The 25,865-nt window shown below is 43.8% G+C and overlaps 1 protein-coding gene across 1 annotated transcript in view; it reads left to right on the forward strand.

Moving 5' to 3' along the window:
• The window catches only part of LOC142217247 (uncharacterized), a 188,602-nt gene extending 163,253 nt beyond the window's left edge, over positions 1-25,349 (forward strand). Inside the window, exons 65-73 of the mRNA XM_075285441.1 lie at positions 14,545-14,732; positions 15,037-15,131; positions 18,157-18,341; positions 19,801-20,003; positions 20,117-20,279; positions 22,754-22,863; positions 23,125-23,247; positions 24,470-24,611; positions 25,345-25,349. Of these exons, the coding sequence (XP_075141542.1) occupies positions 14,545-14,732; positions 15,037-15,131; positions 18,157-18,341; positions 19,801-20,003; positions 20,117-20,279; positions 22,754-22,863; positions 23,125-23,247; positions 24,470-24,611; positions 25,345-25,349 (1,214 nt within the window). The remainder of the gene's footprint in view (positions 1-14,544; positions 14,733-15,036; positions 15,132-18,156; positions 18,342-19,800; positions 20,004-20,116; positions 20,280-22,753; positions 22,864-23,124; positions 23,248-24,469; positions 24,612-25,344) is intronic.
• The last annotated feature ends 516 nt before the right edge of the window (positions 25,350-25,865 follow it).

Below are 25,865 nucleotides of genomic sequence, written 5' to 3' on the forward strand. Positions count from 1 at the left end.
TGTACTAGATCTTCAGAGAAATAGTAAATCAGGTCCAGGAAAAAGTAGATTTCAGATTCCAGTAGTGTTCTGTATTCCATTCCACCATTCAGTTATGTCCTGACTAGAGATGAGCGAACAGTGTTCTATCGAACTCATGTTCGATCGGATATTAGGCTGTTCGGCATGTTCGAATCGAATCGAACACCGCGTGGTAAAGTGCGCCATTACTCGATTCCCCTCCCACCTTCCCTGGCGCCTTTTTTGCTCCAATAACAGCGCAGGGTAGGTGGGACAGGAACTACGACACCGGTGACGTTGAGAAAAGTAGGCAAAACCCATTGGCTGCCGAAAACATGTGACCTCTAATTTAAAAGAACAGCGCCGCCCAGGTTCGCGTCATTCTGAGCTTGCAATTCACCGAGGACGGAGGTTTCCGTCCAGCTAGCTAGGGCTTAGATTCTGGGTAGGCAGGGACAGGCTAGGATAGGAAGGAGAAGACAACCACAACAGCTCTTGTAAGAGCTAAATTCCAGGGAGAAGCTTGTCAGTGTAACGTGGCACTGACGGGCTCAATCGCCGCAACCCAGCTTTCCGCGGATCCTGAATGGAATACACTGTCAGTGTATTCCCGTATACCCGATATATACCCCGATACCCGTTCCAACGGTGTGCCCCCCCACCTTCACCTCAGAAATACCCTGCAAGTCCCCTAGCAATAGAATTGGGGCTATATACACCCACAATTTTTACTACTGGTATACAGTGCCATTGTCTGACTGGGAATTCAAAGAATATATTGGGAATACAAATACCCTCATTTCTTGCTACTGCCATATAGTGCCAGTGTCTGACTGGTAATTCAAAGAATATATTGGGGTTACGTGCACCCACAATTTTTACTACTGGTATACAGTGCCATTGTCTGACTGGGAATTCAAAGAATATATTGGGAATACAAATACCCTCATTTCTTGCTACTGCCATATAGTGCCAGTGTCTGACTGGGAATTCAAAGAATATATTGGGGTTACGTGCACCCACAATTTTTACTACTGGTATACAGTGCCATTGTCTGACTGGGAATTCAAAGAATATATTGGGAATACAAATACCCTCATTTCTTGCTACTGCCATATAGTGCCAGTGTCTGACTGGGAATTCAAAGAATATATTGGGGTTACGTGCACCCACAATTTTTACTACTGGTATACAGTGCCATTGTCTGACTGGGAATTCAAAGAATATATTGGGAATACAAATACCCTCATTTCTTGCTACTGCCATATAGTGCCAGTTTCTGACTGGTAATTCAAAGAATATATTGGGGTTACGTGCACCCACAATTTTTACTACTGGTATACAGTGCCATTGTCTGACTGGGAATTCAAAGAGTATATTGGGAATACAAATACCCTCATTTCTTGCTACTGCCATATAGTGCCAGTGTCTGACTGGGAATTCAAAGAATATATTGGGGTTACGTGCACCCACAATTTTTACTACTGGTATACAGTGCCATTGTCTGACTGGGAATTCAAAGAATATATTGGGGTTATAAATACCCTCATTTCTTGCTACTGCCATATAGTGCCAGTTTCTGACTGGTAATTCAAAGAATATATTGGGGTTACGTGCACCCACAATTTTTACTACTGGTATACAGTGCCATTGTCTGACTGGGAATTCAAAGAATATATTGGGAATACAAATACCCTCATTTCTTGCTACTGCCATATAGTGCCAGTGTCTGACTGGGAATTCAAAGAATATATTGGGGTTACGTGCACCCACAATTTTTACTACTGGTATACAGTGCCATTGTCTGACTGGGAATTCAAAGAATATATTGGGAATACAAATACCCTCATTTCTTGCTACTGCCATATAGTGCCAGTTTCTGACTGGTAATTCAAAGAATATATTGGGGTTACGTGCACCCACAATTTTTACTACTGGTATACAGTGCCATTGTCTGACTGGGAATTCAAAGAATATATTGGGGTTATAAATACCCTCATTTCTTGCTACTGCCATATAGTGCCAGTTTCTGACTGGTAATTCAAAGAATATATTGGGGTTACGTGCACCCACAATTTTTACTACTGGTATACAGTGCCAATTTCTAACTAGGAATTCAAAATGCGCAAGGCTCCCGGAAAGGGACGTGGACGAGGCCGTGGGCGAGGTCGGGGGAATGGTTCTGGGGAGCAAGGTAGCAGTGAAGCCACAGGGCGTCCCGTGCCTACTCCTGTGGGGCAGCAAGCATTGCGCCACTCCACAGTGCCAGGGTTGCTTGCCACATTAACTAAACTGCAGGGTACAAACCTTAGTAGGCCCGAGAACCAGGAACAGGTCTTGCAATGGCTGTCAGAGAACGCTTACAGCACATTGTCCAGCAGCCAGTCAGACTCTGCCTCCTCTCCTCCTATTACCCAACAGTCTTGTCTTCCTTCCTCCCAAAATTCCGAAGCTTTACAGAACAATAACCCAAACTGTCCCTGCTCCCCAGAGCTGTTCTCCGCTCCTTTCATTGTCCCTCAACCTGCCTCTCCACGTCACGATTCCACGAACCTAACAGAGGAGCATCTGTGTCCAGATGCTCAAACACTAGAGTCTCCTCCATCTCCGTTCGATTTGGTGGTGGATGACCAGCAACCCACCCTCATCGACGATGATGTGACGCAGTTGCCGTCAGGGCATCCAGTTGACCGGCGCATTGTGCGGGAGGAGGAGATGAGACAGGAGTTGGAAGAGGAAGTGGTGGATGATGAGGACACTGACCCGACCTGGACAGGGGGGATGTCAAGCGGGGAAAGTAGTGTGGATGTTGAGGCAGGTGCAGCACCAAAAAGGGTAGCTAGAGGCAGAGGCAGAGGTCAGCAGCTTAGGCGAAGCCAGGCCACACCCGGAATCTCCCAAGATGTTCCAGTTCGTACCCAGCCCCGAAAAACTCCCACCTCGAGGGCACGTTTCTCGAAGGTGTGGAGTTTTTTCAAGGAATGCGCCGAGGACAGATATAGTGTTGTCTGCACAATTTGCCTCTCGAAATTGATTAGGGGCTCTGAGAAGAGCAACCTGTCCACCACTTCAATGCGCCGTCATTTGGAATCCAAGCACTGGAATCAGTGGCAGGCAGCAACGGCAGGACAAAGGCCGCCTGCCGTTCACGCCACTGCCACTGCCTCTGCCACTGCCTCTGCCTCTGCCACTGCCACTGCTGACTGTGCTGGCGATGCACTACAGAGGACGAGCCAGGACACCACTTCATCTGCCTCCGCCACTTTGTTGACTTCTACCTCATCCTCCCCTGGTCCTGTCTTATCTCCTTCTCCTGCACCATCAAAGGCACCATCAGGCGTTTCTTTACAACAACCCACCATCTCTCAGACATTGGAGCGGCGGCAGAAATACACTGCTAATCACCCACACGCGCAAGCCTTGAACGCCAACATCGCTAAACTGCTGGCCCAGGAGATGTTGGCGTTCCGGCTTGTTGAAACTCCCGCCTTCCTGGACCTGATGGCAACTGCGGCACCTCGCTATGCCGTCCCTAGCCGTCACTACTTCTCCCGGTGTGCCGTCCCCGCCTTGCACCAGCACGTGTCACTCAACATCAGGCGGGCCCTTAGTTCCGCGCTTTGCACAAAGGTCCACTTGACCACCGACGCGTGGACAAGTGCATGCGGACAGGGACGCTACATTTCACTGACGGCACACTGGGTGAATGTAGTTGAGGCTGGGACTGCTTCCCAAACTGGCCCGGTGTACCTCGTCTCCCCGCCTAACATTCCTGGCAGGGACACGAGAAGAACACCCCCCTCCTCCTCCTCCTCTACCGCCTCCTCCTCCGCCACCGCCTCCTCCTCCGCCACCGCCTCCTCCTCCGCTGTTAGATTGACCCCAGCTACGAGTTGGAAACGTTGCAGCACTGGCGTTGGTAGACGTCAGCAGGCTGTGCTGAAGCTGATCAGCTTGGGGGACAGACAGCACACTGCCTCCGAGGTGAGGGATGCCCTCCTCGATGAGACGGCAATATGGTTTGAGCCGCTGCACCTGGGCCCAGGCATGGTCGTTTGTGATAACGGCCGGAACCTGGTAGCAGCTCTGGAGCTTGCCGGACTCCAACATGTTCCATGCCTGGCCCACGTCTTCAACCTAGTGGTGCAACGTTTCCTAAAGAGCTACCCCAATGTTCCAGAGCTACTGGTGAAAGTGCGGCGCATGTGCGCCCACTTTCGCAAGTCGACAGTAGCCGCTGCTAGCTTAAAATCTCTCCAGCAACGCCTGCATGTGCCACAACACCGGCTTTTGTGCGACGTCCCCACACGCTGGAACTCAACGTTTCAGATGTTGAATAGAGTGGTTGAGCAGCAGAGACCTTTGATGGAATACCAGCTACAAAACCCTAGGGTGCCACAAAGTCAGCTGCCTCAGTTTCACATCCATGAGTGGCCATGGATGAGAGACCTTTGTGACATCCTACGGGTCTTTGAGGAGTCCACAAGGAGGGTGAGCTCTGAGGATGCGATGGTGAGCCTTACAATCCCGCTCTTGTGTGTTCTGAGAGAATCCCTGATTGACATCAGGGATAACTCAGATCACACAGAGGAGTTAGGGATAGCATCCGATCCGTCACAGCTGGAGAGTAGGTCCACACATCTGTCCGCTTCACTGCGTTTAATGGAGGAGGAGGAGGAGGAGGAGGAGGAGGAAGAAGAGTTGTCCGATGATGTGATGGTGATACAGGAGGCTTCCGGGCAACTTCGAATCGTCCCATTGTTGCAGCGCGGATGGGTAGACATGGAGGATGAGGAGGAAATGGAGATTGAACTTTCCGGTGGGGCCAGAGGAGTCATGCCAACTAACACTGTGGCAGACATGGCTGAGTTCATGTTGGGGTGCTTTACAACCGACAAGCGTATTGTCAAAATCATGGAGGACAACCAATACTGGATCTTTGCTATCCTTGACCCCCGGTATAAAAACAACATCTCGTCTTTTATTCCGGTAGAGGGGAGGGCCAATCGCATCAATGCTTGCCACAGGCAATTGGTGCAGAATATGATGGAGATGTTTCCAGCATGTGACGTTGGCGGCAGGGAGGGCAGTTCCTCCAGTAGGCAACCAAGTTCTCACCGGTCCACACAAACGAGGGGCACACTGTCTAAGGTCTGGGACACCTTGATGGCACCCCCTCGCCAAAGTGCCGCCACGGAGGGTCCTAGTGTCACCAGGCGTGAGAAGTATAGGCGCATGTTGCGGGAATACCTTTCCGACCACAGCCCTGTCCTCTCCGACCCCTCTGCGCCCTACACGTATTGGGTGTCGAAGTTGGACCTGTGGCTTGAACTTGCCCTATATGCCTTGGAGGTGCTGTCCTGTCCTGCCGCCAGCGTCCTATCTGAGAGGGTGTTCAGTGCAGCCGGTGGCATCATCACTGACAAGCGCACCCGTCTGTCAGCTGAGAGTGCCGACCGGCTCACTTTGATAAAAATGAACCACCACTGGATAGAGCCTTCATTTTTGTGCCCACCTGTGTAAAGCACCCCAACATGAAACTCCATGTCTGTACTCAACCTCTCCAATTCCTCCGCATCCTCATACTCATCCACCATAAGCGTTGCACAATTCTGCTAATACTAGGCTCCCTCCAACATGATTTCCCCCAACTCTGCTGGTTAGAGGCTCCCTCCACCCTGATTTCCACCAACTCTGCTGGTTAGAGGCTCCCTCCACCCTGCTTTCCCACAACTCTGCTGGTTAGAGGCTCCCTCCACCATGAATTTGCCCAAACTGGGCTGGTTAGAGGCTCCCTCCACCATGAATTGGTCCAAACTGGGTTTTTTAGAGGCTCCCTCCACCATGAATTGGTCCAAACTGGGGTTTTTAGAGGCTCCCTCCACCATGAATTGGTCCAAACTGGGCTGTTTAGCGGCTCCCTCCACCATTAATTGGTCCAAACTGGGCTGGTTAGAGGCTCCCTCCACCATGAATTTGCCCAAACTGGGCTGGTTAGAGGCTCCCTCCACCATGAATTTGCCCAAACTGGGCTGGTTAGAGGCTCCCTCCACCATGAATTGGTCCAAACTGGGTTTTTTAGAGGCTCCCTCCACCATGAATTTGCCCAAACTGGGCTGTTTAGAGGCTCCCTCCACCATTAATTGGTCCAAACTGGGCTGGTTAGAGGCTCCCTCCACCATGAATTTCCCAAAACTTGGCTGTTTAGAGGCTCCCTCCACCATTAATTGGTCCAAACTGGGCTGGTTAGAGGCTCCCTCCACCATGAATTTGCCCAAACTGGGCTGTTTAGAGGCTCCCTCCACCATGAATTGGTCCAAACTGGGGTTTTTAGAGGCTCCCTCCACCATGAATTGGTCCAAACTGGGCTGTTTAGCGGCTCCCTCCACCATTAATTGGTCCAAACTGGGCTGGTTAGAGGCTCCCTCCACCATGAATTTGCCCAAACTGGGCTGGTTAGAGGCTCCCTCCACCATGAATTTGCCCAAACTGGGCTGGTTAGAGGCTCCCTCCACCATGAATTGGTCCAAACTGGGTTTTTTAGAGGCTCCCTCCACCATGAATTTGCCCAAACTGGGCTGTTTAGAGGCTCCCTCCACCATTAATTGGTCCAAACTGGGCTGGTTAGAGGCTCCCTCCACCATGAATTTGCCCAAACTGGGCTGTTTAGAGGCTCCCTCCACCATGAATTGGTCCAAACTGGGTTTTTTAGAGGCTCCCTCCACCATGAATTGGTCCAAACTGGGCTGTTTAGAGGCTCCCTCCACCATGAATTTGCCCAAACTGGGCTGTTTAGCGGCTCCCTCCACCATTAATTGGTCCAAACTGGGCTGGTTAGAGGCTCCCTCCACCATGAATTTGCCCAAACTGGGCTGTTTAGAGGCTCCCTCCACCATGAATTTGCCCAAACTGGGCTGGTTAGAGGCTCCCTCCACCATGAATTGGTCCAAACTGGGGTTTTTAGAGGCTCCCTCCACCATGAATTGGTCCAAACTTGGCTGTTTAGAGGCTCCCTCCACCATGAATTGGTCCAAACTGGGGTGGTTAGAGGCTCCCTCCACCATTAATTGGTCCAAACTGGGCTGGTTAGAGGCTCCCTCCACCATTAATTGGTCCAAACTGGGCTGGTTAGAGGCTCCCTCCACCATGAATTGGTCCAAACTTGGCTGTTTAGAGGCTCCCTCCACCATTAATTGGTCCAAACTGGGCTGGTTAGAGGCTCCCTCCACCATGAATTGGTCCAAACTGGGTTTTTTAGAGGCTCCCTCCACCATGAATTGGTCCAAACTGGGGTTTTTAGAGGCTCCCTCCACCATGAATTGGTCCAAACTGGGCTGTTTAGCGGCTCCCTCCACCATTAATTGGTCCAAACTGGGCTGGTTAGAGGCTCCCTCCACCATGAATTTGCCCAAACTGGGCTGTTTAGAGGCTCCCTCCACCATGAATTTGCCCAAACTGGGCTGGTTAGAGGCTCCCTCCACCATGAATTGGTCCAAACTGGGGTTTTTAGAGGCTCCCTCCACCATGAATTGGTCCAAACTTGGCTGTTTAGAGGCTCCCTCCACCATTAATTGGTCCAAACTGGGCTGGTTAGAGGCTCCCTCCACCATGAATTGGTCCAAACTGGGTTTTTTAGAGGCTCCCTCCACCATGAATTTGCCCAAACTGGGCTGTTTAGAGGCTCCCTCCACCATTAATTGGTCCAAACTGGGCTGGTTAGAGGCTCCCTCCACCATTAATTGGTCCAAACTGGGCTGGTTAGAGGCTCCCTCCACCATGAATTTGTGCAAACTGGGCTGGTTAGAGGCTGCCTCTACCATGAATTGGTCCAAACTGGGTTTTTTAGAGGCTCCCTCCACCATGAATTTGCCCAAACTGGGCTGGTTAGAGGCTCCCTCCACCATGAATTTGCCCAAACTGGGCTGGTTAGAGGCTCCCTCCACCATGAATTGGTCCAAACTGGGTTTTTTAGAGGCTCCCTCCACCATGAATTTGCCCAAACTGGGCTGGTTAGAGGCTCCCTCCACCATGAATTGGTCCAAACTGGGGTTTTTAGAGGCTCCCTCCACCATGAATTTGCCCAAACTAGGGTGTTTAGAGGCTCCCTCCACCATGAATTTGCCCAAACTCTGCTGGTTAGAGGCTTAATCCACCCTGATTTTCAAAACAAATGTTGGTGCCAACCTCAACTTACTACAAGGGCCAAATTCACTGCTGGTGACAAGCTCTCCTCACTGCAAGTGCCAAATACACATGTTTCAAGGTGTTTTCCTACTGTCAGAGAGGTGGTATTGAGTGTGTAAAGTGTGTAGTTGTTAGGCTGTGATGTTGGGGTAATAGAGGGTCTTTGGTGTGTTAGATGCCCCCAGACATGCTTCCCCTGCTGTCCCAGTGTCATTCCAGAGGTGTTGGCATCATTTCCTGGGGTGTCATAGTGGACTTGGTGACCCTCCAGACACGGATTTGGGTTTCCCCCTTAACGAGTATCTGTTCCCCATAGACTATAATGGGGTTCGAAACCCATTCGAACACACGAACATTGAGCGGCTGTTCGAATCGAATTTCGAACCTCGAACATTTTAGTGTTCGCTCATCTCTAGTCCTGACCCTTTTTATTTTTACCCTCCACCATCTGAATTCCTGGCTTCTTGACTGTTGTAATATTACGTATCACCTTTTGATCATAGTATAATATGCTTAATTTCTTAATTTCTGAAATTTCCCCATGGTGGGACTATTAAAGGATTATCTTATCTCATATTAGTGAAACAAAATAAATTTACAGAAAAAAAAAACATTCACAAAATTGGATTGTGAGACTTTCGGCAAATATCATAAGTGATTTCTACATACTACCTAGGGTTGTAAAAATAATTTCCATCTCATATTCCAAAGACATACTGATAGGGAAAAAAATGTACATTGTGATCTCTATGTGGGGCTCACAATCTACATTAAAAAAAATATATATTTCAGCTACAAACAAAAATATTGTACAATATAACTACACTATAAGAAAGCAACCTGGCTAAATACTACCAGTATAACACTAGACCACATGGTACCCATAGTATACTAACCAAATAAAAATATCACATTGATCCCCCAAAAAATCATATCATATAATTGTGATATTAAGAATTAAATGATACCTCCAAAAAGATTTCGGAATGGCGTACAATAATAAAATAAAAGCTCCACAGAAATTCGAGAATACAGAAATAAATTCTAGTGCCAAATAATACTAAGTGCCAAAATATTACAAAGGCTGTTCTTACGTTACAGTATTTTGCTTTAGGATCTGCAAACCAAAACCAGGAGTAGGCCTGAATTATAGGAGTGATGCAAATGTTTCTATTACACTTTATGTTCCACACCTGGTTTTGACTTCCAAGTGCTGATGGAAAATACCAACCAAAATACTGACTGCATGAAAGTGCACATCATAAAAACTGATCAATTAAAAGAACAAACCACACATACATATGTGCAGGTCTCCCATTTAAAAGGGCTGTTCAGACAGAAACTGTTTAGCAAAAGCTTCAAATGGTGCAGTTAGTTTATTACTTTACGGAAGGCTTTTGGTAAAACATTTTTAAGTGACTTTACCATGTCGTGTTCTATTATGTCAGCAGACTGGGGCCCCTACTGTTGTGAGCCATCCTGATGTACCAAAATGCCTATTCAGTCACTGGCAGAGGCATCAAAAAGCTGCAGAAGAAAATATTTAACAAGGACCTGTCACCATGTCTGAAAAGCCAAATGACATACATCATCTCATCTTATAGATGCCGCCACTCTTACCCCTCATTCACATCTGCTTTTTGTAATCTGTTTGGGGAGTCCGCACGGGGACCCCCCGACCGCACAGGCAAGCGGTATGCAGTGAAAGCACACAGACCCCATAGACTATAATGGGGTTCATGTGCTTTCCATGCGCTGCCCACACAAATCATGTGGACACTGCATGACTTACAGCACACAGAGACCCCGCCTCCAGAGAAACCACAGTGTTATTGCCCACTTGGCTAGTATACCCTAAAATGCATTAACAAATGCTCAGGGTGACAGTGTCTATCAGATGAGATACGCCATTGGGCTTTTCAGACCTCATGATAGACTTTCTTAAAGGGATTGTCCAGGCTAAAATTTTATTTTTTAACTAGGCCTGAGGAGGTGAACACCCCCCCCCCCCCAAAAAAAAAACAAACAAACAAACCCAAAACAAAACATACTCACCTGTCCCTAGTGCCCCGTGTCCTTCCAATGTGGTCCTGCTGCTCAGCAGTCTTCTTTTGTGGAAGTCCTCGTCTGCTGTAACGTCCCTGGTCCCTTTCACTCATTGGCCTAATTATGTTTTTTTTACCCTAGACAACCCCTTTAAGTTTGTTCATCTGGTAGTTTGGTAATCTGGGCTAGTTTTACTCTAAAAATTGCTGGATTGTCAGATTTGTTACTGTATTGTAGTTAATTCTAAAGGGAATGTGTCACCAAACTTTTTTTTAAAGAATTTTTGATGATTTTATTTTTAATTCTCCATGTCATGATCTATCTATTATATCTATCCATGTACAGTATCTATCTACATAGAAGAAAATTCAGACAGCACCTCCCAATGTGAACAGGTGCAAGCTACCGTGGCAAAATACAGTGCCTACAAGTAGTATTCAACCCCCTGCAGATTTAGCAGGTTTGATAAGATGCAAATAAGTTAGAGCCTTCAAACTTCAAACAAGAGCAGGATTTATTAACAGATGCATAAATCTTACAAACCAAAAAGTTATGTTGCTCAGTTAAATTTTAATAAATTTTAAACATAAAAGTGTGGGTCAATTATTATTCAACCCCTAGGTTTAATATTTTGTGGAATAACCCTTGTTTGCAATTACAGCTAATAATCGTCTTTTATAAGACCTGATCAGGCCAGCACAGGTCTCTGGAGTTATCTTGGCCCACTCCTCCATGCAGATCTTCTCCAAGTTATCTAGGTTCTTTGGGTGTCTCATGTGGACTTTAATCTTGAGCTCCTTCCACAAGTTTTCAATTGGGTTAAGGTCAGGAGACTGACTAGGCCACTGCAACACCTTGATTTTTTCCCTCTTGAACCAGGCCTTGGTTTTCTTGGCTGTGTGCTTTGGGTCGTTGTCTTGTTGGAAGATGAAATGACGACCCATCTTAAGATCCTTGATGGAGGAGCGGAGGTTCTTGGCCAAAATCTCCAGGTAGGCCGTGCTATCCATCTTCCCATGGATGCGGACCAGATGGCCAGGCCCCTTGGCTGAGAAGCAGCCCCACAGCATGATGCTGCCACCACCATGCTTGACTGTAGGGATGGTATTCTTGGGGAAGAATGCAGTGCCATCCAGTCTGCAAATGTCACGTGTGTGGTGGGCACCAAAGATCTCGATCTTGGTCTCATCAGACCAGAGAACCTTGAACCAGTCTGTCTCAGAGTCCTCCAAGTGATCATGAGCAAACTGTAGACGAGCCATGACGCTTTGAAAGTAAAGGTACCTTACAGGCTCGTCTGGAACGGAGACCATTGCGGTGGAGTACGTTACTTATGGTATTGACTGAAACCAATGTCCCCACTGCCATGAGATCTTCCCGGAGCTCCTTCCTTGTTGTCCTTGGGTTAGCCTTGACTCTTCGGACAAGCCTGGCCTAGGCACGGGAGGAAACTTTCAAAGGCTGTCCAGGCCGTGGAAGGCTAACAGTAGTTCCATAAGCCTTCCACTTCCAGATGATGCTCCCAACAGTGGAGGCAGGTAGGCCCAACTCCTTGGAAAGGATATTGTACCCCTTGCCAGCCTTGTGACCCTCCACGATCTTGTCTCTGATGGCCTTGGAATGCTCCTTTGTCTTTCCCATGTTGACCATGTATGAGTGCTGTTCACAAGTTTGGGGAGGGTCTTAAATAGTCAGAAAAGGCTGGAAAAATAGATAATTAATCCAAACATGTGAAGCTCATTGTTCTTTGTGCCTGAACTACTTCTTAATACTTTAGGGGAACCAAACAGAATTCTGGTGGTTTGAGGGGTTGAATAAATCTGCAGGAGGTTGAATACTACTTGTAGGCACTGTACATAAAAACAGAAAATTATAGCAGCACTCTGACACAGCACAAAGGCTATAAGGAACAAAGAAAAACTATAAAAATACCATAAACTAAATATATAAATAAATGTGAGGTTCTTCGTTGTAAATATTTGATCAAACAGTAGAAAGCCCACCTGCCCCGACAAGGCAACCTCATTAAGGTAGGACCCTACACTAATACGTCTCCTGGGCCCAAGTATGGGTCTGCAGTGTGAACACAGGGCAATAACATACCTCTCCCGGACCAGAATAAGTCTACAGTGTGAACACAAGGGAAGTAAGGTCCAGAGAACACTCACCTTAAATGGCCTTGGGGAAATGGGTTCTCTGTTCCAAATAAATAGGTCTGTGCAATTGAATGGGAGTGCAAGTCCAACTAAAGGGAACCACACCCCTATCTATTTATCTAGCTATAAAGTGCAATACCCTACTATTTTCACTCTGTCCACTAAAACATGGTAGTAATCTTAGACTTTTTAATTCTGTAGTGGTTGTCATTGCAACAGTGACTTCATCACACAGGACACACAGGATTACAATAGAAGTTCACACTCCTACAGATAACACCTGACTACTAAATCTAACTGACACTTGTTAATTCTGTGGGGGCCTTCTTTGCAGCATTCACCACATTTATATCACTGAAAAGACAGACAGGATTACAATAGAGGCCACACGGTGGCTCAGTGGTTAGCACTGCAGCCTTGCAGCGCTGGGTCCTGGTGTTCAAATCTCACCAAGGGCATAAAACCATCTGCAAGGAGTTTGTATGTTCTCCCCACATTTGCGTGGATTTCCATCCCATATTCCAAAAAAGACATACTGATAGGGAAAAATGTACATTGTGATCTCTATGTGGGGCTCACAATCTACATTTAAAAAAAAAAAAAAAAAAAAAAAAAAAAAAGGGTTACAATAGAGGATAACATCTTTACATATAACATCACTGACCCATCATTACATCCACTACTGATATACACTCACCGGCCACTTTATTAGGTACACTTGTCCAACTGCTCGTTAACACTTAATTTCTAATCATCCAATCACATGGCGGCAACTCTGCATTTAGGCATGTACACATGGTCAAGACAATCTCCTGCAGTTCAAACTGAGCATCAGTATGGGGAAGAAAGGTGATTTGAGTGCCTTTGAACGTGGCATGGTTGTTGGTGCCAGAAGGGCTGGTCTGAGTATTTCAGAAACTGCTGATCTACTGGGATTTTCACGCACAACCATCTCTAGGGTTTACAGAGAATGGTCCGAAAAAGAAAAAACATCCAGTGAGCGGCAGTTCTGTGGGCGGAAATGCGTTGTTGATGCCAGAGGTCAGAGGAGAATGGCCAGACTGGTTCGAGCTGATAGAAAGGCAACAGTGACTCAAATAGCCACCCGTTACAACCAAGGTAGCCAGAAGAGCATCTCTGAACGCACAGTACGTCGAACTTTGAGGCAGATGGGCTACAGCAGCAGAAGACCACACCGGGTGCCACTCCTTTCAGCTAAGAACAGGAAACTGAGGCTACAATTTGCACAAGCTCATCGAAATTGGACAATTGAAGATTGGAAAAACGTTGCCTGGTCTGATGAGTCTCGATTTCTGCTGCGACATTCGGATGGTAGGGTCAGAATTTGGCGTCAACAACATGAAAGCATGGATCCATCCTGCCTTGTATCAACGGTTCAGGCTGGTGGTGGTGGTGTCATGGTGTGGGGAATATTTTCTTGGCACTCTTTGGGCCCCTTGGTACCAATTGAGCATCGTTGCAACGCCAAAGCCTACCTGAGTATTGTTGCTGACCATGTCCATCCCTTTATGACCACAATGTACCCAACATCTGATGGCTACTTTCAGCAGGATAATGCTCCATGTCATAAAGCTGGAATCATCTCAGACTGGTTTCTTGAACATGACAATGAGTTCACTGTACTTCAATGGCCTCCACAGTCACCAGATCTCAATCCAATAGAGCATCTTTGGGATGTGGTGGAACGGGAGATTCGCATCATGGATGTGCAGCCGACAAATCTGTGGCAACTGTGTGATGCCATCATGTCAATATGGACCAAAATCTCTGAGGAATGCTTCCAGCACCTTGTTGAATCTATGCCACGAAGAATTGAGGCAGTTCTGAAGGCAAAAGGGGGTCCAACCCGTTACTAGCATGGTGTACCTAATAAAGTGGCCGGTGAGTGTATATTGCACTATCTGCTTTTAATAAATACATTTAACAATTTGATGACACTTTCCTTTAATGTAAGGTACTCGGTCTGTATAGATATGTTGGCAAAGTCATCTCTCATCATTATATTATGACATATATATTGGAGTCTAAACTATGCAGTTTATGAAATGTGTAAGTGCTTTTTTGAGAATACATCTGCTTATGTGGTGTCCTGTGTTCTAGCAGGACCTTGTATAATCATTATACTGTGTCATTTTAGAGCCTCTTTCTACGTTAAAAGACGCCTATTACGACGCCACCTTGAAACCACTGGATGATGTATGGAAGGAAAAGACAGACACTGGTCTTCACCAAGTTAATGCCTATCTCCCAAGTATTGTTAAGGATGAATGGTTAATGGAACCTATTAGACACTTATTACATGGCATAAAGGCTGGGGTAGATTTGGTAGGTATAACAATAATATAAATCTGTAAATATAATCTGTAAAGATATCTCTCATCATTGGTCAGTTGATCGCTATGGGTCTAGTTTCAGAAACCGTACTAGGCCACAGAAGGCAACAAATAATATAACTTTACATGATGGCAGTTCAGATGACTGGTCAACCCCATTCTGATGTCTCCCTTACATTTCTGAAGCAATTTTACTTGGTTGAATTGCTTGAAAATAATGATCTTAGTATAATGAATAACTGTAATTAAATGAATGTCCATATAATCCTGGTATTTATTAATCTGTTTTCATTTAGGGCATCCATCAGATACTGAAGTGGACAGAAAACAAGCTTTCTAGGGCAGTAAGTAGGATACGGAAACCTCTGACAGGACTGTTTCGTTACTCCAGGTACAACTATTAGCACCTTTGTCTACTAGATTTGGATGTGTGATTATTTTATGTAATACATTTTGTCTCTGCTTATATATTGCATAGATTTAGCCTACAACTCTATAATTCAGTGTGAGTACGGGGGTGGTGGTTTGGGGGAGGTGGTGTTAGTTAGGGAGGGGGCCTGGTGTGTGGGGGGGGAATGGGACCACAGGGCCGAAGGTGAGTAGAGGGGGGGCCCGGATTGCACATGTGGAAGGGAGGAGGGGGTTAGGGTCACCAGGGTCATGGGTGGCTGGCGCTGGGGGGAAGGGGGAGATGTAGTAGGTCACTGTAATCTCTAAATGGGGGCCGGGGAGCGAGTGGTAGGTAAGGGCAGGGCCAGGGTAGCGGGAAAAGGGGGGGCCGAGGCGCTGCAGGTGGTCCACGCCAGGGTCAGGGGGGGTGCGGACGAGGTGGCGGGTACAGCTAGTGTACATCATAAATAGAGTTCCCTTGCCCTTTGGTGAAAAGGAATGAGACACTTGAAGAATACTTATGATGCTTAGCCTTTCACTGTCAGAAAGGAGAAATGTAACCATTTATTAGCAAAAGGGGCCTGTGGTACAAAATGATGAGAATAATGGGAAGTTTGTGTGTACTGACATGGTTGTTGGGACCAAATAGAAAAGGAAAATTAAATGCTACTAGGATAGGATGCAGCGGATGGTTATGAGAAGTCGTGCAGGGAGGTCCAAGCTTATCGTAACTTCTAATTTCCATATCATAGCTAGTGACACATTTTAACAAGTCAGTTTATTCATGTAATTGAAGTTATACGGAATAGTCTGCTTCCTCTTCCTCTGTTATCTCTGACTTCCAAATAACTTCTATTTTCATATATCCACTTCCATATTTTACAATATCATTTACTTCTGCACTTGTCTTTCTTCCTCAATCTGCTTCTATCGAATATTGCATAAGCCATTGCCTAGACACATGTGGCAGGATACGAATATGTATCAATTCACTGACGGGTATTCTACTCAAAATATTTTGTATATACAGCTGAGGGAGTAGAAATAAAACATAACTTTTATTTTTTAATATATTAAAATTGTGCCCATTATAGCATAAAATATTCCAATAGGGAGATTCACTAACCAGTAAAGAGATTAGGTAGATATGGCTTCTATCTCTTTGATAAAGTGAAACTCTCCCCTTTATCTTTCCAATTGGCAGGAAAATAATAGATAAGTATTCCATTTGTTCAGCAGGACTTGGAGGAGCAAGGGTTAATATGCAGCATGAGCTCCCAACAGTACTCAGGGTTCTGACCAGGTAATGATATAGCCAGTATACAATGGTTAAGCAGCAGTCCTATCTATCCTCTGGTTCAATTTAAATGTATTGTAAGTCCCTGAACTATTATATGGAGAGAAAACTATTTCCTAATACCCTCTATACGTATTTCACTAGCTGATATTCTAGCTCATCAGGAGGTTTTTCTAAGGAAAGATGAAAGCTGCAGTGAAAACTGCACTTCCCACGTCCTTGGTGGTAGGACGTGGTATTAGGTTAGACTGCCAGTTTTCTCTCCATATAATAGTTCAGGGACTTACAATACATTTAAATTGAACCAGAGGATAGATAGGACTCCTGCTTAACCATTGTATACTGGCTATATCATTACCTGGTCAGTCCTCTGAGCATTGTTGGGAGCTAATGCTGCATATTAACTCTTGCTCCTCCAAGTCCTGCTGAACAAATGGAATACTTATCTATTTTTTCCTGCCAATTGGAAAGATAAAGGGGAGCGTTTCACTTTATCAAAGAGATAGAAGCCATATCTACCTAATCTCTTTACTGGTTAGTGAATCTCCCTATTGGAATATTTTATGCTATAATGGGCACAATTTTAATATATTAAAAAATAAAAGTTATGTTTTATTTCTACTCCCTCAGCTGTATATACAGGATACGAATATGTGTATATGTTCTGGCATGAGATAAGTATATTTCATGGACCTGAAATCATGGTCAAAAAACATTAATGGGGTTTTCCAGGACTTTGATATTGATGACCTGCCCTTATTACATCAGTGGGGATCCAACACCCAGCACCCCTCCTGATCAGCTGTTTCAAGAGGCTGTATATTGTATAGTGGCTGTCCTTGGTATTACAGATCAGTTCTATTCATTTGAAGGTCATGTAACAAATGAAAATGATATCAGTGATCTGTGAAGTAGAAGCTGATCAGCGGTATACAAGGTGTTAGACCCACACTGAACTGATACTAGTGATATATCCTCAGGATAGGTCTTTAACCCCTTCCAGCCGCAGACATAATTTGATTTTTGTTTTTGACTCCCTACATCCCAAACCCCATAACTTTTTTTTTACACTCAAAGAGCGGATAGTGTAGGGTAGCCCTAGGGAATCCCAGGGGTGCTGATAATGTATTGCAATTCGCTGGCAGCTCTATTACAGGCTGCATAGGCCAGCCTGTAATAGAACATAATGCCAGACAAGCCTTGGAGCTTTCAGTAGGCTCTCGGCTGTCATAGCAACAGATTGCCGTCCTGGATCTTATTTTGGGGGCCAGCGATCCTCCCCACAATGAGTCTCAGTCAGCTTTGACTAAGACGCTGGGGGCTTTAATGCTCACTGATTAGGGGCATTAGCAATATGGCGGAGACCTGGTGACAATGGCAGCTGCTCAGCTCCCATATCTAACTACCCTGACATCCACTGTATTAAGTTAATATATCTTATGCTTTCTTTTGTATTGCATATCCAACATAAATAGTTGTTTTTGTGACAGGAAACTCATAAAACATATTTCAAGGTTCTTGGCAGATATAAACTCTGTGTCAGTCTTAGAGGTACGTTGTTGGTTTTTCCAAGAAAAGATGAGAAGACTTCCATATAATTGTTGGCTGACCATGCTTTAGCATTCGCGTGTCTTACACAATCTGAGGTTAACGTTCAGATGTGTTTTGGAAAGGCTGGCATTGTACCATCTACCAAGCTATTCATTTGTCTGTTTCTTGCACTTTGCAGTAACTGCTCTGTCACATTGAGTTTCCCCGTGCTTCCAATGGAATACCACTTAACAGACCTTGCAAATGTCACGCACTACATCATAGAGGAGAAGCTCATGAAACCACTAAGAGAGCTCTACAGTGTGAACCCTGTGGCTGAGTATTACCGATTTAAGCGAAGGATGATGGAGAGTCCATTTGAGTGTAGGTGATAGACAGTCACAACTGCAATACATATATTGTGGATATTCTAGGATTCTATCAACTATCACTACCTATTATTATTATCATTATTATTAGTTATTATTGCTATTATTATGTACTATCATTATTATTAGTAGAAGTATCATCAGATCTGTTAATAATAATATATGAATATAATGATGTTACAATTTGGGAATCACTTGAAATCTTTCTCACGGTATGTTACCTTATGTTTCCCAAATTTACAATCAGGGTATGCAATTGGCCTTTGTAGTCTAGCTCAGGCTGATGCAAAGATGGCCGTAAGGTAGCCACTCTAATAATGGCAATGATTTCTGATCTGACTGTAAATAATGATCCTGAATGATAACTGTTCTATCGATGGCATTTACCAACCCAAGGTGAACTGATGGACATGCTCTATTGGATATTGGTGTGAATACTGTACATGTTTTTGGCCATTACTGGTTAAAGGCTCTAACCCATAGCCAGCTAGCCTATGGAAACAACAAGTTACAATAATGAGATTAATCTTCTACATCAAATATGCTTTGCAGTGTTGTAAATATCTTTCAATGTAATGCAGGTTCCTGATAGAAAAGAAACTAATGATTGTGGTTACTTATCTAGGGTTAGCTTTAGAAATAAGATTGTCACAAAATACTTGCATATATGGCTGGCTCAGTCTACAAATATTTGGTATCTATAGCCACTTTGTCAGAGTTGTCTCATGAGGACAACCCATATCTGTACGCCCTGTTACTAAGGATCTCTTCTATGAGCCAGAATGGAGAGTCACTGTAATGAGCAACTCCCATTCTGGTGGAATTGAGCAGTTATAGCTGTCATTTAATGCTACATTTCCACTAAAAAGGCAAAGGCGGGCTATGGTTTCCCCAGGTAAAATCAGGGGTTGACTCCAATCACACTACTCCTTTAAGAATCTCAAAATCTAGAAGACCTTGGAGTAAAAGAAAACATGATAAGATATAAGTAAACAGGGGGCCGTATGGTGGCTCAGTGGTTAGCACTGCAGCCTTGCAGCGTTGGAGTCCTGGTGTTCAAATCCTGCCAAGGGCATAAAACCATCTGCAAGGAGTTTGTATGTTCTCCCTGTGTTTGCATGGATTTCCATCCCATATTCTAAAGATATACTGATAGGGAAAATAAATGTACATTGTGAGCTCTATGTGGGGCTCACAATTTACATAAAAAAAGATATAAGTAAACTGTGGTTTACTGCACTTTTTCAGCTGAGAAACAATCCTGAAGGAAAACTGATGCAGTCATGACATTAGTTGTATGGATCCTGATGTTAATTTAATACAATAAGTTAAATGTATCCAATTTTACAGTCAAAATGTGACACCCTATAGTCGATATCAGAATGATCACCATAATCAGTTTGTCGTTTTGATGCAATTTTATACTTTATTTCACCTGTCTCTTATGTCACTAGATCACGCTGTTTTGATCGGAAACAAGCACATTGTGACCTTCGATGGAAACATCATTGACTTGTCTTCAAAATGTAGTCTCCTATTGGCTAAGGATTTTCTGCACAATACATTTACCATAGTACTAAACCAAGGTACCGGGGGCCAGAGATCATTACACATAGAGATGAATCAAGTCGCCATTGACATCTATCCTGGACTAAAGGTAAAGCCGTAAATATCAATCAAGTTATGAGTTCTAAAGATAGCAACATTTGTATTTTTTGTGAATTTTTTGTTAGTGTTGCTGCCAGTGTTGATCTCAATATTTTTCTGTAGATTGAAGAAAACTGTCAGAACCTTGATCTTCCTACATTCAAGAATGGAATATCGATAAAGAAACTCGCTAACAAAATCGAAGTATCGAATCAAGAAGGAATAACTGTGCAGTGTGACAATCACTACGACGTCTGCAGTATTACCCTGGAAGGATGGCAGCATGGTAAATATCACGTTTGGACCATAAGATTACCATATTGTCAAATGTTCTGAATAATTATGGAGCATCTTTTCTTATAACAAGGGATGAGGGAACATATTCAGATAGAACTGGATTCAACACGAATTTTCCAAAAGTTTCCGATTTGACCTGAAACTGAAACTTTTGTGGCGCTCAGTCCCCAGAGTATAAGTGGAGACCCAAGGGAGCCGAGTATAAGTGTATTTTATATGTATTCACCTCCCCTGAGTCTCCACTTATTATACCCTTGAGCACCTCTAGTTTGTGTCTAACAAGTTTGGCCCGGATCATACCGGAGAACTGTAACTGACAAATATTCAGTAAAACCAATCTTTGAGGTTCTCCCTTCTCTGCTTATAACTTTATAATGCGCTATTCCTCTGTTACTCCTCCTGAATATCTATAAATAAATTGACAACTAGATGTTACTTTTTCCCTCTGTCAAAGACAAGTTCACAGGTCGTCTTTAAATGAGGAAAATGTGGACAAATTCCAGGTCCTCCAGGTCTTCTGTATCTTAGCCCCTTCATGCCAGAGCCAATTTTCATTTTTGCATTTCCGTTTTTCCCTCCCCCATTCAGTTCACAGCGTCACATGATGGCTTATTGTTTGCAAAACAAATTTTACTTTGTAATGGTACCATTCAGTATCTTGTACAATGTACTGGGAAGCTGGAAAAAAATTCAGATTGAGATAGAATTGGAAAAAGCACATTTGCGCCAATTTCTTATGAGTTTAATTTTTACAGTATTCACTTTGTGGTAAAAAGGATATGTTACCTGTAGTCCTCAAAACGATCATGGCGATACCAAATGTATATAGTACTAGCTTTTACCCGCAACTTCGTCTGCAGTGATTTGAGAATTGGGCGGACACAGACGTGTGAAACTGTAAAAGTGCTTTAAAACGTTTGGTGGGCTAGCAAATGTGATGTGATGTGTTATATTGTGTATCTAGTGATACAGACAATGTGATGTGTTGTATTGTGTATGTCGTGATACAGACAATGTGATGTGTTGTATTGTGTCAGACAATGTGATGTGTTGTATTGTGTATGTCGTGATACAGACAATGTGATCTGTTATATAGTGGAAAGCTATATGTAAATGTGAGTGAGTAGAGTGAGGGCTACTCCTGAGGTGACAGTAAGGAGTGTGCAGGCAGGTTGAGGCAGGAAATGCCAGGCAGTGTGTGTGAGTCTATAGCTGGGGCTAGGAGTCCTGCTTTTGTGAGTCTCCTGCTAGGAAGCCATGTTGTTTAGTGGCACCAAAAGTAGCCTGTGACTCAATCCTAAGGGAAAAACTATGTTTGTGGAAAATTGCACGCAAATCCGTCCAGGCGTTTTAGCGTGATTGAGGAACAAACATCCAAACTCACAAACATCCAAACATCCAAACACACAAACTTTCACACTTATAATATTAGTAGGATTTGTAATGTATTGCCGTGAATAGTAAAATCCCTAGACTTCTATTACATGCTGCCTATAGCAGCATGTAATACAGGCATACTAATGACAATCCGGGGAGCCTTGTCATGACAACCAATAGCCACCGCCAATCGATCGAGAAAAGAAGACGGCATCCATGGCACCTGTGTACTTTATATGCCGCGATCGAGTTTGACCACCGCATCTAAAGTGTTGACAGCTGCGAGCGGAGTCAGCACTGATAGCACGTGCTGGCTATATTATATAGCCTGCATCCACAGTGTATGGAGAGAGCTCAGCTCCTGAGCCCTCTCAATACAACCCTTCACAACTAATCGCGTAGATTTGCGTGATTTTGTGTGTAGGTGTTAAAGCCTAACACTTTGGCTTAATGTTTTTATGAGACTAGGGCTCCAACTCTGCTACATTTTGCAGTACCTGCAAAGTGGATGGGATTCTGGCTAATCCATCTACAGATTGCATAAAAATATCCGCAGTGGAAATGGTGCCATTTCAAAAATGCTTGCGTTGTAATTCGAAGCATGTCAATTAAACCTATATAAACTCTGGTGTTTTCCACATAGGTATACTAGAAAAACATTGCGGAAAAAAATGTGATGCATTTCCACCTAGATCTTTTCCACTGTGCATTTTGACTGTGGCTCGCTGCCTGGGGCCTTAGCTTTAAATAGGTTTATCCTTCTTATAATACCTATAGGGGTACAGTGAGTATTGGGGACCCCAGATGCTGTTTGTACATGAAGAAGTGCTGTGCTTGTATAATCATTGCTCCATTCACTTCTCTGAGACTTCTGAAATGGCTGTCATCCATCAGTCACAAAAGTGAATTAGTGGTGGCCATGCATATAGATTACAAATGGACATCACATTTTACATGCTCTTTCCTTTATTATTTTGCATAGTTCCTTTTTACAGAAATGTCATTGAAGCTGAGTAAGAGAGAATTTCTAGAGAACAGTTTTTCAATGTGGGGAATACCTTGCCATGACTTGTCTTGTATTTCTAGGAATCTCAGCTGGACTGTTTGGCACCAATGACAATGAAGCTGGAAATGATTTACTGCTACCAGATCATACCCGTACAAACAGTACACATGACTTTTCACTAAAATGGCAGGTAGTTATCCATTCCACAAACAGCTTTCCATTGTAGAAGCCATAGAGTAATCAAATAAAATCAAATCAAAAAAGCTTTATTGGCACGTCCGAATAGATATTTGGCATTGCCAAAGCTAGTAAAGTGTGTGTGTGGGGGGGAGTTGGACTCGGGTGAGTGGTGGGTATGGTGGGGCTGGGGTGGGTGGTTTGGGGTATAACAGTTCCTGGAGTCTCATCTTCCTCTTCGAGTATATTAATGTCTTATCTGTGCTTTACCTAGGTTGATGGTCAGTGTAGTTCTGGAAGAAAGAAGGTGAAGGCCTGTACTACTGCACCACATCACAAGCTATGTAAAGCTTTCTTCCAAGGAGGACAGTCTGTGCTCAGGAACTGCTTCAGAGTTGTAAGTTCTTAGTAATACTTTCAGAATTTGCTAGCAGTTCTATAGTAGCCTCATTTTATCAGTACAAGAGGGCTTTCGGGGACCTGGACTATCCATAGTATTTACTGAATGGCCACTAAGTAACAAATGCATGGCTGCCTGCAATTTTACCAAAGGCTGAATAAACAGTGAATAAACAGTAAATGATCATGAAGAGGCTGGAGTTAGTTAACACCAAAGATATAATTCTTGCATATCAGTGAAAATATTATCCTACTGTTACAGAATTATCTCTAATGCAACCCCCCCCCCCCCCCAATAAGTAAATAAAATGTGGAAACTGGCAGATAACAGAAAGCAGAAGAACATGCGAAATCTCACACTCCCCTGGCAGATAGAGTACAAGATAGAGGCTACCCAGATGTCTTCACCAGAGCCTACCATAAAGTTGGATGGTCTAGGCTAGATCTAGGTTATCAGACAGTAGCTAATGTAAGAAACAGGTGTAACTGCAGACTAGAATAAAACTAGTTAACTACAGGGGAAAAATTGAAAAGGCAGGTAACCAAATGGGCAACCAAATCAGTAAGCAAGCATCCAGATATCCAGTAAACAAGCCATGATCAGGAGTACACTAAAGCAGGTATGTTCATGACACAGGAACCTAACGAGTTACAATTAATTAATAGCAGGCACCTGGGAAGTTCTGAACAGACTTTATATATCCCTCCTAAGCTGCTGATTGGTTCCACTTCACAGAGCTGTGACTAGCTGCAGTCAGAGAAAGCTTCACATGTCAGCATGGCAACCTTAAAGCAACAGCGGTTATCAGTGCTAAAGTGAGGAAAATGAATTCTGAGAATTCCATCACCTACAAGTCCGGTGTGGGGGGATTTCCCTTATTTTTAATATCCTTTCTGAGGGTATCATATAATGTAATGCCAAGTCTAGGCTCAATATCAGGAGACACATTTTGTGTGCCCTTTAAGATGTCTTAATGAGTTAGAGGGTCATCTTCTTGAAATGCCCTCCTCTGAGCTCTTATAATTTTACACTATAACCATATAATATTACATTCTCCCAGTAGTGGCTGCTGCAGGGTAGATATAAACTTGGCTTATATGTTCCCAGATATTTCTGACTCTACTTACAAAAGGAGTTGCCATGATTTAGAAAACCCCTGGTCATATTAAACTCTATGCAATTATTATGCAGGAACTGTATGGCTTTCCATTTTTTTCAGGTGCAACCCGGTCCATTTTATAGGATGTGTGTAGAAGACATTTGTGATTCAAATGAGATCAAGACCATCTGTAACTTGGCGGCTACATATGTCCATTTATGTAACAGAAATTTTGTTCCTATAGAATTACCTTCCCAATGTGGTAAGTACATTAAACTATATAGTATTAAAAATTTGGCTGAAACCTTTGTGGAGTTATATGAGAGAGAGAGCAAAAACTAAGACACTCCCAAAAATGTATTATTTTGCCTAAAACCCATTGGACTTGATTTTTTGGGATACTTCTCTGTAGAAAAATATAGAACAGGTGAATACAGAAAAATACAGGCAGATGCTAATAGAAAACCAGCTGCCGCCCACAAGTTAACTGCAATGCAGGTGATTTATCTTTACTCAGCACACCTACTACCAAAGAGCCAAAATGTCAGGCACACAGATTTTTAATAGGTTTCTATAGTGAAACATTCTGCAACTTTATAATATACTCTATGTGGCAGATATATGACAACCAGCATTTTTAACCCCAGTTGTCTTATCCCCTGCAGAGGTGGAGGTCCATCTGACGTACAAGGCTTGATAAGTCACCCCCCCCATCATTCATGTTTCAATTCCACCACTTGGCCCTTGTAAATGGCCTTCTTGTTTGCACCCAGAAAGACAAGACCATGAGCTAAACAATCTAGAAAGGAAACAATTTTACTAATACTGTAGCAAATCAGTACAGGGAAGAGATTCCCACTGCTGACGCCTGTAGCTTAGACAATTGCCAAGGTTCCACGTGGAGAAATGCAGCTAAAAACGTTGCATTTTTTTCACAGTGGTTTTCCCTGAGTTTTTGTGCTGCATTTTTACTCTACATTTTTCCTCTCTATTAGGCTGAAGCCCACAGTGTTTTACAGTACCTGCAAAGTGAAAGAGATCTTGGTTAATCCCATCCACATATTGCAGAAAAAAAAAAAAGCTTCAGTGGAAAAAGCGATGTTTTCAGAAACAAAGTTTTTGTTTTTGAAAATCTCAGCAGGTCAATTCTACCTGCGGAAATGCTGGGGTTTTCCCTATAGGTATAATAAGGGCAGAAAGTCTGCAGAGGAAAACTCAGCAAAAAATATTTAAAAAAACACTGCATTAGCCTTAAATACATAGTGAAAACAAATCTGCAGCTAAAAATAATATGGTGCGATTTTTTTTAAAAAATGCACCTTTTTTTTCCGCCAATATGTGGGTGAGATTAAATGAAATCTCATTCACTTTTCTGGTACTGTATAATGCAGGGTTTTATTCCATGGCCTTTTTGCACTAGCCAAAAATGCAGAATTTCCACAACATGGGGCCTCAGTATTGGTTTGTGAGTGTAGCAGAGCTTAGCAGCCATAGTCTATGGGATACATTTATTAAG

This window comes from Leptodactylus fuscus, chromosome 8, assembly GCF_031893055.1.
Source record: "Leptodactylus fuscus isolate aLepFus1 chromosome 8, aLepFus1.hap2, whole genome shotgun sequence".
NCBI classification, from domain to species: Eukaryota; Metazoa; Chordata; class Amphibia; order Anura; family Leptodactylidae; genus Leptodactylus; species Leptodactylus fuscus.